The sequence below is a fragment of the Ciconia boyciana genome, chromosome 23 (genome assembly GCF_034638445.1).
Source record: "Ciconia boyciana chromosome 23, ASM3463844v1, whole genome shotgun sequence".
Classification (NCBI taxonomy): Eukaryota; Metazoa; Chordata; class Aves; order Ciconiiformes; family Ciconiidae; genus Ciconia; species Ciconia boyciana.
The window spans coordinates 554,024-569,596 of NC_132956.1; the positions used below are offsets into that span (position 1 = coordinate 554,024).

General features: G+C 42.3%; 1 protein-coding gene across 7 annotated transcripts in view; it reads left to right on the plus strand.

Moving 5' to 3' along the window:
* Window positions 1-892: 892 nt before the first annotated feature.
* Window positions 893-15,573, plus strand: part of PHTF1 (putative homeodomain transcription factor 1) — a 32,604-nt gene continuing 17,923 nt past the window's right edge. For all 7 annotated transcript variants that reach the window (XM_072844788.1, XM_072844786.1, XM_072844787.1 and 4 more), the window contains exons 1-6: window positions 893-1,342; window positions 4,967-5,637; window positions 12,570-12,707; window positions 13,149-13,291; window positions 14,187-14,354; window positions 15,323-15,431. In XM_072844788.1, the coding sequence (XP_072700889.1) occupies window positions 925-1,342; window positions 4,967-5,637; window positions 12,570-12,707; window positions 13,149-13,291; window positions 14,187-14,354; window positions 15,323-15,431 (1,647 nt within the window). In that variant the 5' untranslated portion in view covers window positions 893-924. The remainder of the gene's footprint in view (window positions 1,343-4,966; window positions 5,638-12,569; window positions 12,708-13,148; window positions 13,292-14,186; window positions 14,355-15,322; window positions 15,432-15,573) is intronic.

Sequence of the window (15,573 nt, forward strand, 5' to 3'; positions counted from 1 at the left end):
TTTCAGATGGGTATCTCGGACGATGAGATTTATAGACAGATTCCTTACCAGATTCCACTGCTATTTATATTCTCAGTGGGGAGAGATAAAGATGTTGAAAACTGCTTTATACTATTGTTTTCCTGTAGAGAGAGAAAAACAAAGTGGGATTTGGGGAAATCTGGTTGAGAGAGGAATCTACTGACCACTACTGGAACAGAGAACTCAAGCTGCTTCAAAGCCACTTTTGCTGGAGCAAGGGCTAATACAGCCCCGAAGGAGCCTGCCTTATTTTTCACCGAAGTCACCCGTTTTCTCAACAGCGGAAACCAGCAAAAGACCTCACCTAATTTATAGTTGTTGCAAATATCTCCGTGTTGTGCCAGAGCCACCGCCATCAGTCAGCGACGCAGCCCGGGCCTAAGCGAGCCCGAGGCCGGAGCGCCTCGGCGTCGCCACACGGCCGGACCCCGCGCCAGGCCCGCCGCGCACCGGCCGGCTGGCTCTGGCGCTTCACGACGCTGTTGCGCGGGAAGCCGCGCCGAACCGCAGCGGCCGTGTGTTGAATCGACGAAGCATTTTCTGACGCGTGAGAAGTGCCGTAAAAATAAAGTTTTATTTCTCGGCCTGCGCGCCCGGTGGTACTGACCGGCCTGCTCGAGGACCGCCGCCGGAAGCCACGGCCCCGCCCGCCCCCGCCCCCGCGGCCGCCCCGCCCCAACCCGGAGCGGCTCCGCGCGCCCGCCGCTACCGCCTGGGCACGTGACCGGCTCCCCGCACCGCCCGCCTCGGCCGGCCGAGCCGCGGGCCGCGCATGCGCCCGCCGGCGGACTACACTTCCCGGCACGCCGCCGCGAACTACGGCTCCCAGGGGCCGCCGCGCCGCGCCTGCGCAGTACCGCCTGGCGCTCGGGCCATTTAAATGTGTGTGAGGGAGCCCGTGAAATGGCTGCGCAGGTCGCTGCGGTGCGCGCAGTGTCCCGGGCCCCGGAGGAGCCGCCCCCGCTCCCCTCGGGGGACCGGCCCGGCCGGCCTCGCGGCGGCGGGCGGCGGCGGCGGGCCCCCCCCGGCGAGGCGGCGGGCGGCAAGCGGGCCCGGCTGAGCCAGCAGCTGCTGGCGGGGCCCGGCCCGGCGGAGCCGCTGCCCCCGGCCGCCCTGCCCGGCCTGCCCGCCGCCGCCGGGCTCTTCACCTTCTCCCCGCTCAGCCTGCCGCCGCCCGCCGCGCTCGAGGAGCGCCGCCACCACCACCACCGGCATCGCCCCGCCGCCGGCCCCGAGCCCGGCCGCCTGGCCGCCGGGCAGCCGCAGAAGGCGAGGCGGGGCAGCCCCGCGGACGGGGCAGCCGGGCGGCCCAGCAAGCGAGGTGAGGAAGCGGGGGGTGTGGGGGGGGCAGGCAGCGGGGCTGACCGGCGGCCGCCCGCGCACCCGGCCCGGCGGGCGCCCGGTGGTCGCTCGCCCGGTGCGGATCGCCGCCGGCAGCCCGGCGGAGCCCGCCCGCCACGTCCCTCGGCGGCGGCCTCGCACGTCGCCCTCCTCGGCCGGCCGGGCTCGGCGGCGGAGCGGTGCGGAGCCCCTCGCTCGGGCTCGGCCTCGCCCGCCCGGGCGAGGGCGGGAGCGGCGAAAAACGCTGGCTGCCCTCGGAGCCCTGCGCGCGTCTGTGTGCTGGTGTGGAGGCATGCGGGCTGGCGCCAGCGGAGCGTGCGCTCAGCCGTCCCCGTCGCTGCTCCCTGTCGTGGCGGGGCGCGGCGCTTCTCCCGCCCGGGCTGAGCGCGGAGGATCCGCGCCGCGGGCTCGCCGTGCGCGGAGCGCAGCGCTGGGGGTGCCGCGTTCGGAATTGCCCTCCTCGCGGGCTGAAAATACAAGTGCTTTGATAGTAAAGCTTTCTTCCTGCTGCCCCTGCATTAATGTATACTAGAGCCGAGAAGCTGCTGTTTTGGTTCGGGTTTGGTTTTGTTTTTTTTTAAATAAATGCTCGGAGATTTCTCTAATAGGAAGGCCAAAATGCCCCTGGATTTTGGGGGGAGAGGTGGTATGTTTTTTTGTTTTTTTTTCTTAACTGTACAGAATGAGTGTTTTGGTTCTGTTCACAAACTTCTGATAGTAAAAAGCCTCCTGGTGAGAGCAACATAGATAAAGAGCAATTGCAAAAGCTGCTGTAATAAAGGTATTGTGTTGTGAATTATGCTCCAGGAGTATACGTGAAGGTATTGTGCCAAAGAAACCAAAGATGCACGTGCTTACAAAAGTTAGGGCTATAGTGTAAACTCTGGATAGTACTGTCTTAAGAATGGGCAAAACTATTACGAGGAGAGATTTTTTTGCTACTGTTTAATGCTTCTAAACCACTGTGTTTGAATAATGACTATTTATTCAATAGTAATTGCATTGTGAATTTCAAACTGTAGCTTGATAAATGTTGCTAAAACTACAGAAGTAGTATATCTCTGTAGACTAGGAGTGTCACTGTAGGTCAGTTCTAACCCAGTAATCAAATGAGGCCTTCTTTTAATGAAGGCTTAAACACTGTTAAAATTACCATCTGAATCCCAGATTTGCAAAGGAAAGCTGTTTGCTGACTGCAAGTCTGAAGCTTTTCGCTGCTTGTCCTCGACTGCATGTGTAGTGGGTTTTGGGATGGGGCTGGATTTCTTTTCCTGCCTTTCACTATCGGTTTTTATTTCTATGTATAATCTAATTAAACTGCCTGTTTCTTTGACTATACTATTCTTATCTTTGGCCATAGGTGACAATGAACATCTCCACTGGTTTTGCTGTTTAATAGTGATACTAGTGTGTTCAGTTATGTGACATCTAATAGTTTTAGACTAGCTGAGTTATTGGCACTGCTGTTATTCTGTCTCACTGTGGGAGCCCATAGTTTAATGACCTGGCTATAGCTTTCTTTGTGTTTGAGGTACTGGAGGCTTTCTGTTTATTTAAAGGAATAATTAAAACTGTGTTTCCTTCAGGATTGTCAGGCATTACCATAATGTCACTGTCTAGCTTCACTTAATACAGAGGTTTCTCTCACTGTAGTAGTGGGACTCTGCTGTGTTCAGTGGATACAGCAGCGGACAGGATAGCTTTTATCCTGAAAACAGACCAGCGTTCACTGGAAGTTCCAAAATGCAAAGAGTGCTAGGTGTATGTCTGCTATTAGGGGATATCTTCAAACAGGAAGATACTCTGAATTAAAACTAGTGCATGTCTGAGGCTTTTAAACTATATCTAAAATTAGAAATGCTTCAAATAAGACACCTTAACAACCAAAAATTAACTTAGAAACATCTACAGGGAAGTATTCCCAACAACTCAGCGGTGGCATGAAATTCTTGTTTAGTTTCAGCTTGGAATCTCTGGTCCCACCAGAACAAAGATCTTCTGTGTGACTAGTGTGGTCATTGCAGTTCGTAAAGCGGTATCATACTTGAGAGCTTAGTGATTGAGTAAGCTTATGCACGCTTAACTTCCGAGACTTCCAGAAAAGCTTATTCAAAGAACTGTTTCAGTTGACTTACTAAAACAAGTGGTACTACCTTTCTTCTCCTGGTTTCCCTAGCTGTAATATAAAAATAAGGGCATTCGCTGTTTGTAAAGGCTAACAGCAGTACTGTGAAAACTTGTATTTCAGGTCCTAAGACAATTGTATGAAGTTGGTATTAAGCAATCAAGTCTTTCTTTGCTTCATGAGTAATTCTGTTCGTTATACCAGGCTGTTATGAAGGTCAACCATCTTTACTAAAGAGCTCTGAGACCAGACTAGTATTGATATAGTTAAATACTGTGGTTAGACTAAATATCTTGAAGCTGCATGTATTTGTCACTACACCTTTTCTCATAGATCAGTGTAACATGTTTTTTTTTCTTTAAGCACTGCAAGAGAATAAAGAGAATACAAATTTGATAGCTTTGCAGGCAAAGAAAGGAAGTTTTATTAGCACAAAGCCCTGTGCTGTGGGAAACTGAAAAACTTCAGCAATTGCATCTTCTAGTCAGATGTTACCTTCAGCAGCAGATTGTTCTGATCCCCAAAGCTGTCCTGGTAATATGGCTCTTGGAGGTTTATGTGCATTGTTGGCGTGAAATAGTTCTTTGATTCAGGAAGATTAAAATCTTGTCTTGGCAATTGAGTTTTTTAACAGCTGGACCATCAAGATTTCTAACTATCATCGTCACTTGCTAAATATTACTTGAATTAGTTTTTATTCCTAAAAGACGAGCAATTAAACTATTACATTTTGCCTAACAGAACTACTTCTTTACATTTTATCTCTCAGCCTTTAGCCTTTTAGAGGTTTATTAACCTTAAAAAAAAAAAACCCACCAAACAAAACCTCTTCATTTCTAGCTTTGAATTAACTGAATAATTAACTGTAACACTAGCAAAAGGTAGCTGAAGATGTGGATCTGATGATTCAGATCCTTTAATACAAAAGATCGGCAGTCTAAGATATTTTTTTTGGCCAGAAAGCTAACTGCTTTAATTATTTTTACCTCTAAATGTCAATAATGTTTGTACCTCTTCAGTTGCACTCTGTTTTGTTTCTGTATTGCGTATCCAAAATCAGGGAAGTGTTCTGTAATGAAAGTCTTAATGTTTAAATGTTACGCATACTTGTTTGTCCTCTTCCCTGCATGCCACTGCCTTAAATGTCAGAAGTTATTAATGTACTTAATTATAGATGTTCTGAAATATGGACTCCTTGTAAAGGTATTCTAATAAATCTATTAAAAATTGAAATATTTCTAAAATACTAAGCTTGAGTTTTGGAAATTTTCCTTAATTCAGGGCTTTCTTTGCATAATAACTAGATGTACTGCATTTTTTTTGTTGTATAATTAAGTCTTGTGAGTCAAAAGTCAAGGTATTGCTATTGGTCAGTCTTCCTAGGAATAGATAGCTTTAGCAAATGAGAGGTCTTAATTCTTTTTGGGTGAATATGCTGCAACTGCAGAACTCTAATCTTCTCTTTATTGTTGCTGCCAGAAACTCCAGATGAAAATGGCAAAACCCAGCGAGCTGACGGTCTTATTGTGAAGAAGATAAAGAAAAAAAAGAAAAAGAAACACCGGGAAGATATGAGGGGAAAACGCCTGAAGATGTACAACAAAGAAGTGCAGACAGTGTGCGCTGGACTCACGCGCATCGACAAGGAGACTCTGTCTCAAGGACAGTGTGATAACTTAGAAATGAACAAGGAATCCTTCAGGTATCTGAAGGATGAGCAGCTCTGCAGACTGAATTTGGGTATGCAGGAATATCGAATACCCCAGGGAGTACAAACACCATTTGTGACACACCAGGAGCATTCTGTTCGCAGCAGCTTCTTGAAAACTGGCACTAAATTCAGTAACTTCATTCATGAAGAACATCAGTCCAATGGTGGTGCTCTGGTCCTTCATGCTTACATGGATGAACTCTCATTTTTGTCTCCAGTGGAGATGGAGAGATTTGCAGAAGAGTTTCTTGCGTTGTCATTCAGTGAAAATGATAAAAATGCAGCTTACTATGCTTTAGCCATAGTACATGGAGCAGCTGCTTATTTACCAGACTTCCTGGATTACTTTGCTTTTAACTTTCCTAACACTCCAGTGAAAATGGAAATTTTGGGCAAGAAGGACATTGAAACAACAACAATTTCAAATTTTCACTCTCAGGTAAGAACTGTTTAAAGGCATAAAAGTTGCACAGCACCTAGATTTGATTAATCTCATTAATCCAGAGCAGGGATGGCCTAAAATAGGTGAGGCACAAATCTTTTTCTAAGCAGATGAGAAAAGATGATGTTGGGACTACTGCTACTGTGCTGTTTATTCCTGTTTCTGCTTAAAGCTCTTTTGTGCCCATGGGTCGCTGGTGAATCGCATTTCAGACGCTGCTGACCGTGACCTGCAGAAAGATCTGCACTGATCTTCTTGCAGACTTTCAGTTGATCTTCTAAACTTGGGAGAACACTGACATTGTTCAAAACAATAGGCACGTCTGTATTAAGAGTTGTATAGATTGCAAATACTAATGCTGCTTTTTCTATTCAATAGGTCTGGGGTTTTTTGCAATGACGTTACTTTTCAGGTTTCGGTATATAATTCACAACAAAAGTTCTTTTTTACCATCTTAATTCTATCAGTAGCTGATGCTGGGTGTTTAAACTTTCCAGCTTCAGAGAAGTGGTTAGAATATCTTTTTAATTGCCTTTGAAAAAGGCTTTCATTTTATATACTACCTTAATTTCTACAGTAGGCTTAAACTATCTTACATTCTCAAACAGTATTTCCATGTAACTTAAGTGGATGCAACAGTTAATAACTAAGCTAATTTCAAGATTCCCATATGAAAAACCCTTGCATTTTGCTCTTGTGATCAAGCTTACCAAGTATCTGTGAACATACAGCAACATTAGAGTTTAGATAAATTTGTTTCAGATGGAATGAAACCTCCTCCTGCTTAGTCTTGTCTGAGAACAGATTCAAACTGCTGATTACTTTTAAAGTCTTTATTCAAGACCTTAATTACTTGTACTGGTTCACCTGTTGGAAGGAAAAACCTGGAACTCTGGAGTGGAGTGCACTTCAGTACCATTGGAACAGACCTTTAGCAACAGATTTCGAAATGGTAATGCTTGTGGATGGGCTAACTGGATCTCTCCAGAGTTTACCAAATGCTTATAAGAGTTGTGTTGGAAAAACAGTTACTGTTTTACAGAAAGTTACTGCATGGTCACTTGTGGAGTCTTTGAACACTTTCCAGCATTTATAATATATGCCATTCAATTAGTAATTCTGACACTTAGCTTATGAATTTGTTTGACAATGAAGAGCTGCTGCAGCACTTATTTTAAACCAGCTTCTGTTTCTTGGTTAAAGTAATTCTCTGGGCTGACAGAGCTGCATCAGAGTGCATGGTACTCCAAAATCAGTCTGACGAGCACACAAACTGCTGCCATCAGCCAAAACACTTTGCACAGTACACACCTGTGCTCTGCAGATGTGAAACTTGTCCACAGGTTAGGTTTTGAAGTCTGCTTAGTGATTTATCCATGTTCCTTGACATCATGATTACATTCTAAGTTACTTTGAGTACACATGATGACCCCCTAAAATGGCTAAACAGTGCCAAATGGATATTTGACAATTACACTTTTTCTTGGTGAATGTCTCTGTTGTGAACATGAATAGCTTATGCTATAAATACGTGAGGAATGTATGGTAATAAATAAGAGGCTTCACTGGGTTATAGTCTGTGCTGGTATTTCAATTAATTCTATTTTAAGTACTGCCTAAACTTGATTAAGATTGAGTCATGACATGAGGTTCGCTTGGTCTAAAACACCTCTCTAAACCCAGCTTCAGCATGACCTGGTTAAGCTTCCCTGTCTGAAGTATGTTAGTGTGGTTCACACACTGAGCAAACATAGAGAAGTATAGCTGTCACAACTCTCAAGACAGCTGAAATGGGGCTCTTCAGAGAATATAGATGATAGTAAAGTATCTAGTTTAAGGAGGCATTTAAGTTGATGGTGGATTCAACTGTGGTAGCTGCATGCTGCTAAAACTCAAGTTTTGCAAGCTAGCCTGTCTTTAAATAGAGAAGGCTAAAATGCCCTGCTTAAGGGAGCACAGGGAGGATAAGTCTGGCTATTCTCCTGCTGTTCCTTGGCAGCACTGTTGAGGAATGAACAGAGTGGCTAAGCTTAACTTTTGGACCTTCCTGTATGAGAAACTGTACACGACAAAAGCACTTTATAGTTATGCCTTTGCAGATTAAGCATGTTACAGTATTGTATGCTGTAATACTGATACTATCTTTAATTGAAGATACTCAGTTGAAAGTCACCTCCATTCTAGGTTGAACCTTTTGTACGCATGAACTTTTTTGCTATACTGAACCGTACTGTGGCAAGGGGATTTCAAGCATTAGGTAGTCTTGAGTCCTGGAGACTTGGTGTCAAGAAATCAAAATGTGATCTGTTAACTGAAAGCTAATGTGACCTTTGGCTTGTACAACATTCAGCTGTTTTGTGTACCTTTTCAGACAACCTGAATTTTAGTAGGAAGTATCTCCAATTCAAAATAAGGACTTTAATCTGGAAGACTTCATAAAAATCTAGTGATAATTAACTCCCTTGCAGGGTGAATTCCTTGGTTCTTGGGGCAGCGAGGGCAATGTAAACTGGATGTTTATAACAAAGCACTCCAATGTGTATTTGTAGTATAACTGTTTGGTTTCTGTATGTTAAAATAATTAAGCTTCAGTGTTCTCTGGGTTTTTTGCTTGCATTGGCTCTGGCTCATTTGTTCTAATGCTTTAGTGCTAAAGCTAAGCTTTAGTTTGGAGCTATTCACTTGGACTAAGAGCTTTCAAGACTCAAATCACTGCACAGTAATCTGTAAGCTTTCTTCACATAAGGGCATACTTCAATTTGAAAGTCCTTTCAGTGCAGCTAGAAGGAGCTCTTATTTTCCCTATGAGCTTCCCTATCAGTGTTTCGGTACAACTGCTTCTAGGTCTGCTCAGTGCATTGGAATATATCTAGACTTGAAAAACCACTTCCGCTTTTTTCCAAGGAGAAACTGATCAACTGCCTGCTCCGTTCTCGGTCTGGTCCAAAGAACAGTTAAACTGTCACAAAGGAGTGGGGGTTCTGGGAACAGCCCAGGGAAGAGTTAGGGGAAGTAGGTTTGGCATAAGCTGCTGTTGCTTCTGGGGAGGAGGTGGGAGAAGCAGCCAACAGGTGGTAATAGGATAAGTTTTCCTATTCCTGCAACATACTGTCAGAAGGGGTTACTCTATTCCTGACAGCTTTGATTAACGAACCGTATCACAGTTTGGTTGTCTGCCCCATCTTAACTTTTCTTACTCTTGGAAAAAGGTCTCTTGTTCTGGAAGGGCAATTCCTTTTTTTAGCAGAAGCTATCATGGTATGAAATGCAGTACAGACACACAATTTCTCCAAACTTAATTTGGTTTATCACTTAAGCCATATAAATAATGTCCGATGGCCTAACTGAAATATCTGACAGGTTTTAGTCAAGCACATAACCCTTGCTGTGATGGTGTGTCACGTTGTACTCCTTTCCTTCTTCTGTTGTAAACAGTAAGCTGTCTTGTGTTCTTGCTTTCTTCCTTGTAGCAAAGTGTTAGCATGGTTGGTTTTATAGCTGACTTGACATATTAAAATATTGTCACTGTCAACTGATTCGTGCTTCTCTTGAAACTAGAGAGAAACTTCTGAAACTTAACCTCATTTGTCTCAAGCTTATGCCTCATCTGTATGTCCTCTTCTTACCCTACAGAGGTATACTGCTTGCTTAACCCTTCATGAGGCAGGGGTCTGAATTATCTCAGTAACATGCAAATACCAAATCTGTAACTTCTACAGGGAACACCAATGCTGTCTACTTCTGTTCTCACTCAAGTGTGTGAAACACTGATAGGCACATCATTCAGCTGCTATAGAATGTCTCCATGAACACTGAAGAGCTAATTTTAAATACGCCTATAACTTCACTTTTAGTGCGATGCTGTATGGAGTAGGGGATACTTAGGGTAGTGATAGCTGTTTGGCATTCTGAAAGGGCACAGGACATTTGAGCGGTCTTACTAGCCTAATGGTCCTTTTACAACAGTAAAGATAGTGCGTGATCTGATCTGTAGATAGTGGCAGTTAGTATTCATATGATCCACTAATGTTTTTAAAGAAGCATGGTAAACAAATTATAGCAATGAAGATGCTGTGGTAATAAGTTATTGACTTCTGACAGCCATGTAAACTGGAATGACCTAGGCTAAGTTCCTGAACAAAAACTGAACTTTAAACAAAACCAAGAAACTTTGAGAAAGGTCCTAGTGGATATAACAAAGTGACTTCAGGTATTTTGTAGTCTCATCTTTCTTCCCTGAAAAGAGGGGTGCGTGAAGATGGCTGTGAAATTAATATAGCTGTTAAGAGTGCATCTAGAGCACTTGGCAAATGAATGGTCTAAGTAGTTCGCAAGAAAGTGCAGCAAGCAGGTTACTTGGTCTTCCTTTACAGTTGGGTGCGTTAGTGTCCCATGAGTAAGATGCCGGTTCTTTTAGATGGTCATGAACATGCTTGTTACTACACACAAGGTCTTGGCATACTCCATATTCTTGAGACTACTAACCTAACCAGTGGTATTAGTATTTGTGCTGCTCTGGAGGAATTAAGGATGAGAGAAACTGTGTGTGAAGGAATTGTCTACAGTGTATTAAACTAGTGGACTACTTCCCGTGTGATTGAGGTGCTTGAGATGAATACTGCAGCCTGCTGGGGATTGCCATGAGTTGGTACATATTTTCAGTGTAAACACATCCTGGTTTTAATTCTCAATTGTATATATTTCTTTAAGTTCTATTAAAAACTAGCCAAACATTGAAATCCAAGACTTCCGTAAAGTATTTCTAGTGTCTTCTTTATAGCTCTTGAATTCTTTTCTGTTTTTTCATTGCATTCCAGTGCATAAAAAAAAATAATGTTAAAGCTTCTTTTCATTCTCTTTGAAAACATTACAAGGAAAAGCTGCATGTGGTATTAACTCACTTTAGCTCATGACAAACACCTCTGAAATACTAGTAAATACTCAACAGGTGGTTTCAGTAGAACAAATCTCATCTGGAAGTAGTCTATCTCCACTTACTTCAATAGTACCAGGCAGTTAAACTTAACGTGCTTAAGGACCAGAATATTTCAGTCCGTAGTTCTCCCGTAGGTGCACAGAACTAGACTAATGCTATGGTTTTCCAGTACTCCTGCTCTGAATTGCATTCTAGCTAGCTGGTGAAGTCGTTCTGCTTCACCGATGTTAGATATGAACCCTTACCAGTAATGTTCTAATAGGATTTGGAGACTTAACTTTCTCTTAGGGCGACAGCCAAAAAGAATTAACAGCCTCTGAAGGTAGTGCCTGGTTCATAAAATCTGTATGGTCAAAGCCAGGAGGCTGGTGTCTGCTCATTCAGCTGCTGCTGCTGGTCTTGATGGACTGGAAGGTGGAGTGCTTGAGCTGCACAGTGAGGTTCTGGGAGTGACTTAGGATGTAGGCTTCTGCACACGCAGGTGGAGGTGATGCGGTGCAGCAGTTGGCTTAGGGCTGAGGAATACAGCTATAGGTGAAGTCCTCTTTGGCTCCTACTTAGCTTTTAATTAAAATGTAAGTGTGTGCAATCAATGTAGAACTGCCAAGTGCATATATACAAAGCTAAAGAAAGGAGGACTCTGGAAATAGGAGTGAGCTAAACTCCTGCAATTAAGAAGCTAAATATCTATGGTTGCTGGTAGAGGATGAAGTTGCAGCAGTAACTGTAACTCTTGCTTTATTAGTCTCTCCTAATTTACCTTTAACAACTTCACAGAGTAGTTTAACTACATCTGGTTTGTTGGCTAAACTGCAAAACTTAAAACAAAAAACCTTAAAGCTGAGCTGCTTCATACATATATCTATAAATGGATTTATAAAAGGTATCACACTTTCTGAACGTGACTATAAAATCACAAATTTACCAGTAAGCCTCTGTCCTTTGTACCTGTGCCACTGCTTAGCCGTGGAGATTGGCTGTAGTTTTTCACCACTAGACCCACTTGATGAATGTAGAGAGGCTGTTGAAGAGTGGTGGAAGGTTGGGGCTCAGACACAACTGAGTATCCAAAACACTAATTATGGCAGAAATTCTGGTCTTTTAAGATTGAATAGCTGCTGCATCTACATACGACCTACTCTGTGGCCATATGGCATGTTATAGCCGCAGTCCATGGGACGAGACTAGAGAACACTGGAGTCTTGCCAGTGGTTCTCCTTCAGGAACAGGAAATGGGCAAGAGAAGTTTCCAGATGACCTGGGAAAGTGGGACAGTCTGTGCTACAGAGGATGGCAAAAGCTGTAAGTGACACTAAAGTGTTTCTGGCCACAGTGGTGACAGCAGGTTATACTGCAAATGGTAATCCTAAAATTGTTGTACCTGAGGTACAACACTAGCAGAGCTAGAACACTGCTTTCTAGCTAGACCTCTCATTTCCTCATTTTTTGTCCACTTTTCTGTATACACTATAGCAATATTATCAGAACCACTGCGTGAAGGACACCTAGATTTTTCACTACAGTCATAGGGAAAAGACCTATAGGGCATGACTGAAATGAAGAATGGACATATTTCAATAGCATACAGTTTGACATGTAGAAGCAACAGTCAACTGCACAAATTCGTAGAGAATTTAAGTTTGCCGCTGAAAGACTGAGTCACAATGAAACTTTGCGTGGTGGATTTCTCAAGTCAGCCTGGAAGTGTTGAATTGGTCCTGAATTAGTCAAATACTAACTCGCTGTTATTTAAACTTTAGAAGTATTCCCTATCAGTAATAGAGAAGGGAGTTCTTTCCTTTTGGGATACCCTATGGGCATCTGTTCTAAACAGTCTTTGTGCATGTTCTCAAAGGTATCTCTAATGAAATAGGTGTAGATAAGTCCAAGATTCATCTCAGCTGTGGCCTAGTGTATTACATCAATCAATTTTAATCTCTTGTAACAGAACTAAAGCTGTGGTGGTATTGTCTTTTCCTTTCTGGCCACCCAGGTCAATCGAACGTACTGCTGTGGAACCTACAGAGCAGGACCAATGCGGCAGATCAGTCTTGTTGGAGCAGTGGATGAAGAAGTTGGGGACTACTTCCCAGAATTTCTAGATATGTTAGAAGAATCTCCATTTCTCAGAGTAAGCACTAACTTGTGGTGTTTTGTTTGGAGTGCTATAGATATTTAGACAGTTACTAAGTTTCATATATTTCCAAGTAATTAGAAACTGTAACATGTTTTCTCTATTGATGTGCTTATCGTTTGGGCTACTGAGGTACATTCTTTCCTGTGTCCAAATGAAAGGTGCTAAATTAGGTAGCTACAGTTGTGTGAATAATTAAAAAATTAAATATAGTTTATCATATATGCACTACATAACCAACTACTTCCCTAAAAACTAAGTTTGGTAAAGTTAGCTTGGAATATATTTTACCTTTCAAATTTATTTTAGTTTCTATGCAATTCTTTTGACAGCAAATTTGAACCAGTTTTACCAAAGGCATCATTTAATTTTTCTATCTCACCCAGTGTTTTGTGTTATGTGTGTTTTGTGGGTTGTTTTGTTTTTGTTTTCTTTTAGATGACTTTGCCCTGGGGTACTCTTTCTAGTCTCAGACTTCAGTGCAGGTCACAAAGTGATGATGGTCCCATAATGTGGGTGAGACCAGGAGAGCAGATGATCCCAACAGCTGATATGCCAAAATCGCCATTTAAACGGCGCCGGTAATGTTTTGTTTTCCTTTCTGTATTAAAGGTAAAACATTGCAGTTATGTCTGTTAGCTTTGAGAACAAAACCTGAATACTTTGTGTAACTAGTTCTTCAGAAGGCTAATTCACAGATTCTTAAAACTTATTTCATTTTCATTTCTGCTTCAAATAGGCTCAGTGGATAAGACAAATATATTATTTGTGATGGTTATTTTATTTCGCCATTTTTCATAGTAGTATGTCCTAGAACAATGCTTTCTTAAGAATTAAACCTCTTTTTATTATCCTTCAGGAGACTTGTTTTATTAATCTTATTTCTGTGGAAAGAACTAATTTGGGGGGGGGGGGAGCAGGTGAAATGCTCTAAAACAGCAGAGATCCTGGCACTGTTCATGTTGCATTTTAATGTTAGTGCTGAAGCACTTGTAATACTGTCTGCCTTCTCAGGAAATATTGTGGTATACATATGTACTTGCTATCTTTCTCAGAAAGAGTGTGCTGTAGAACAAATTTTAGGAGATAAAGAATTGGAAGCATATTTTAATTGTAATTTAAAGCAGAATTTTTGGACGTATTCCCAAATAACTAAACTTCAGTATCTGTTAAAATAGCTCTATTTTACATACCATTACATTCCTGGAAGAATTCTTTCAGCACAAGTTAACAAAAAAAATTTTTTTGGTGAGTGGATTTGCTTTATCAAGTTTGATCTCATAACCTGAATTGTACTTTGCTCTATTTGTTTCAATCTTTTGTCGAATAAACATCTGGGAGAAATCAGAGGGAAGTGCTTTGGTCTTTGATTTTTGAAGCCTGCAGCACACAATGCCTTAAGATTATTTTAATACAAGTATTTATTTTTGAGTAGTCTGAAACATTTTTTTAGTATGTCTCTCTATCATGTTGTAGGTCAATGAATGAAATAAAGAATCTCCAGTACCTACCTCGGACCAGTGAGCCCCGTGAGGTTCTGTTTGAAGACAGAACAAGAGCTCATGCTGATCACGTGGGGCAAGGGTTTGACTGGCAGAGTACGGCTGCTGTAGGTGTTCTGAAGGCTGTACAGTTCGGGGAATGGTAAGTGCTGCTGAAATGCAACTATTCTAGCAGGAGGGGGTAATTCTAAACATTTTCTCTCTTAAAAAAAGACAATTCCTTGAAAAACAAGCCTAGTCAAAGAAATGGTTTAAACCCTGTAATGAGATAAATGTTGTCTAGACCTTGAAAAACCCAAGCTATATACCTGGTATTTTTTCCCTCTTCTTGAGGCAGCAGAAAAGTTGTAACAGCAGTTTGCAGAAAACTTTAGTGACATACAAAATAAGCCTTAAGATACCATGCGCGGACCATCATCTGTGATTGTTCTTTTCCTGAATAGGTATATTAATGCTAACTTCTGTAAGAGTAATCTAAGAACTCAGTGTAGTTAATCTCACAGCTACAGTGCTTTCTCATTTCATGTACCCAGGATATTGCTGTTGACCTTGCACAGAAACTAGGCTTGCATCATTGTTATTTCTAGCAATTACAGTAGAAATTGGATAGCATCATTAGCAATATCATTAGATTTTCAGATGAATGAAAGGTGCCAGAACTTCCTTTATTCTGATTCACAGCCGTTGAATAAAACCCAGGTCCTCATTGCTTTGGCTTCAGAGTTACTTTGTTACTTTACGTTTTGCCCTTAATACAGAATTATTCTGTTTAATTATAGAATGGAAGAACTGAGGCAAATTGTGGTTCCTAGAACATACAGAGAACTTTGATAGTGGCCATTTGAACCTAGTTCTCGGACATTTCAGTATAGTATTTGTCCATGAAAACATCACTTCTTGTGGATGCATCAAGAAAGAAGTAAAATGAAAAAAAAATCTATGAATTATACTTCCTTTTCAAAATAATATGTGTCTTGAAGTGATGAGACTTTGTGCGCAGTGTAAAACTGAAGTAGGTCATTGGTTCAATGAAACTTTCTGCTGGAAAGAGCTATAATTCTCTATAACTCAAATTCTTTAAAAATCCCTGGAATTCTCACCTTTTTCTAGGAGTGACCAGCCTCGTATAACCAAAGATGTGGTTTGTTTTCATGCTGAAGATTTCACTGATGTTGTGCAGAGACTTCAGTTGGACCTGCATGAACCTCCAGTGTCACAGGTATTGAATCTTCCCTAGTGACAGCCCATTCTTAGCATTTTGGAAGTAGCTTCTGACTGTTTTCAGGTTCACTGTATAGCCAGCCCTTTTGTATCCTCAGTGGCCCTCAGTTCACAGCACTCTTGGGCAATTTTCCTTCTCA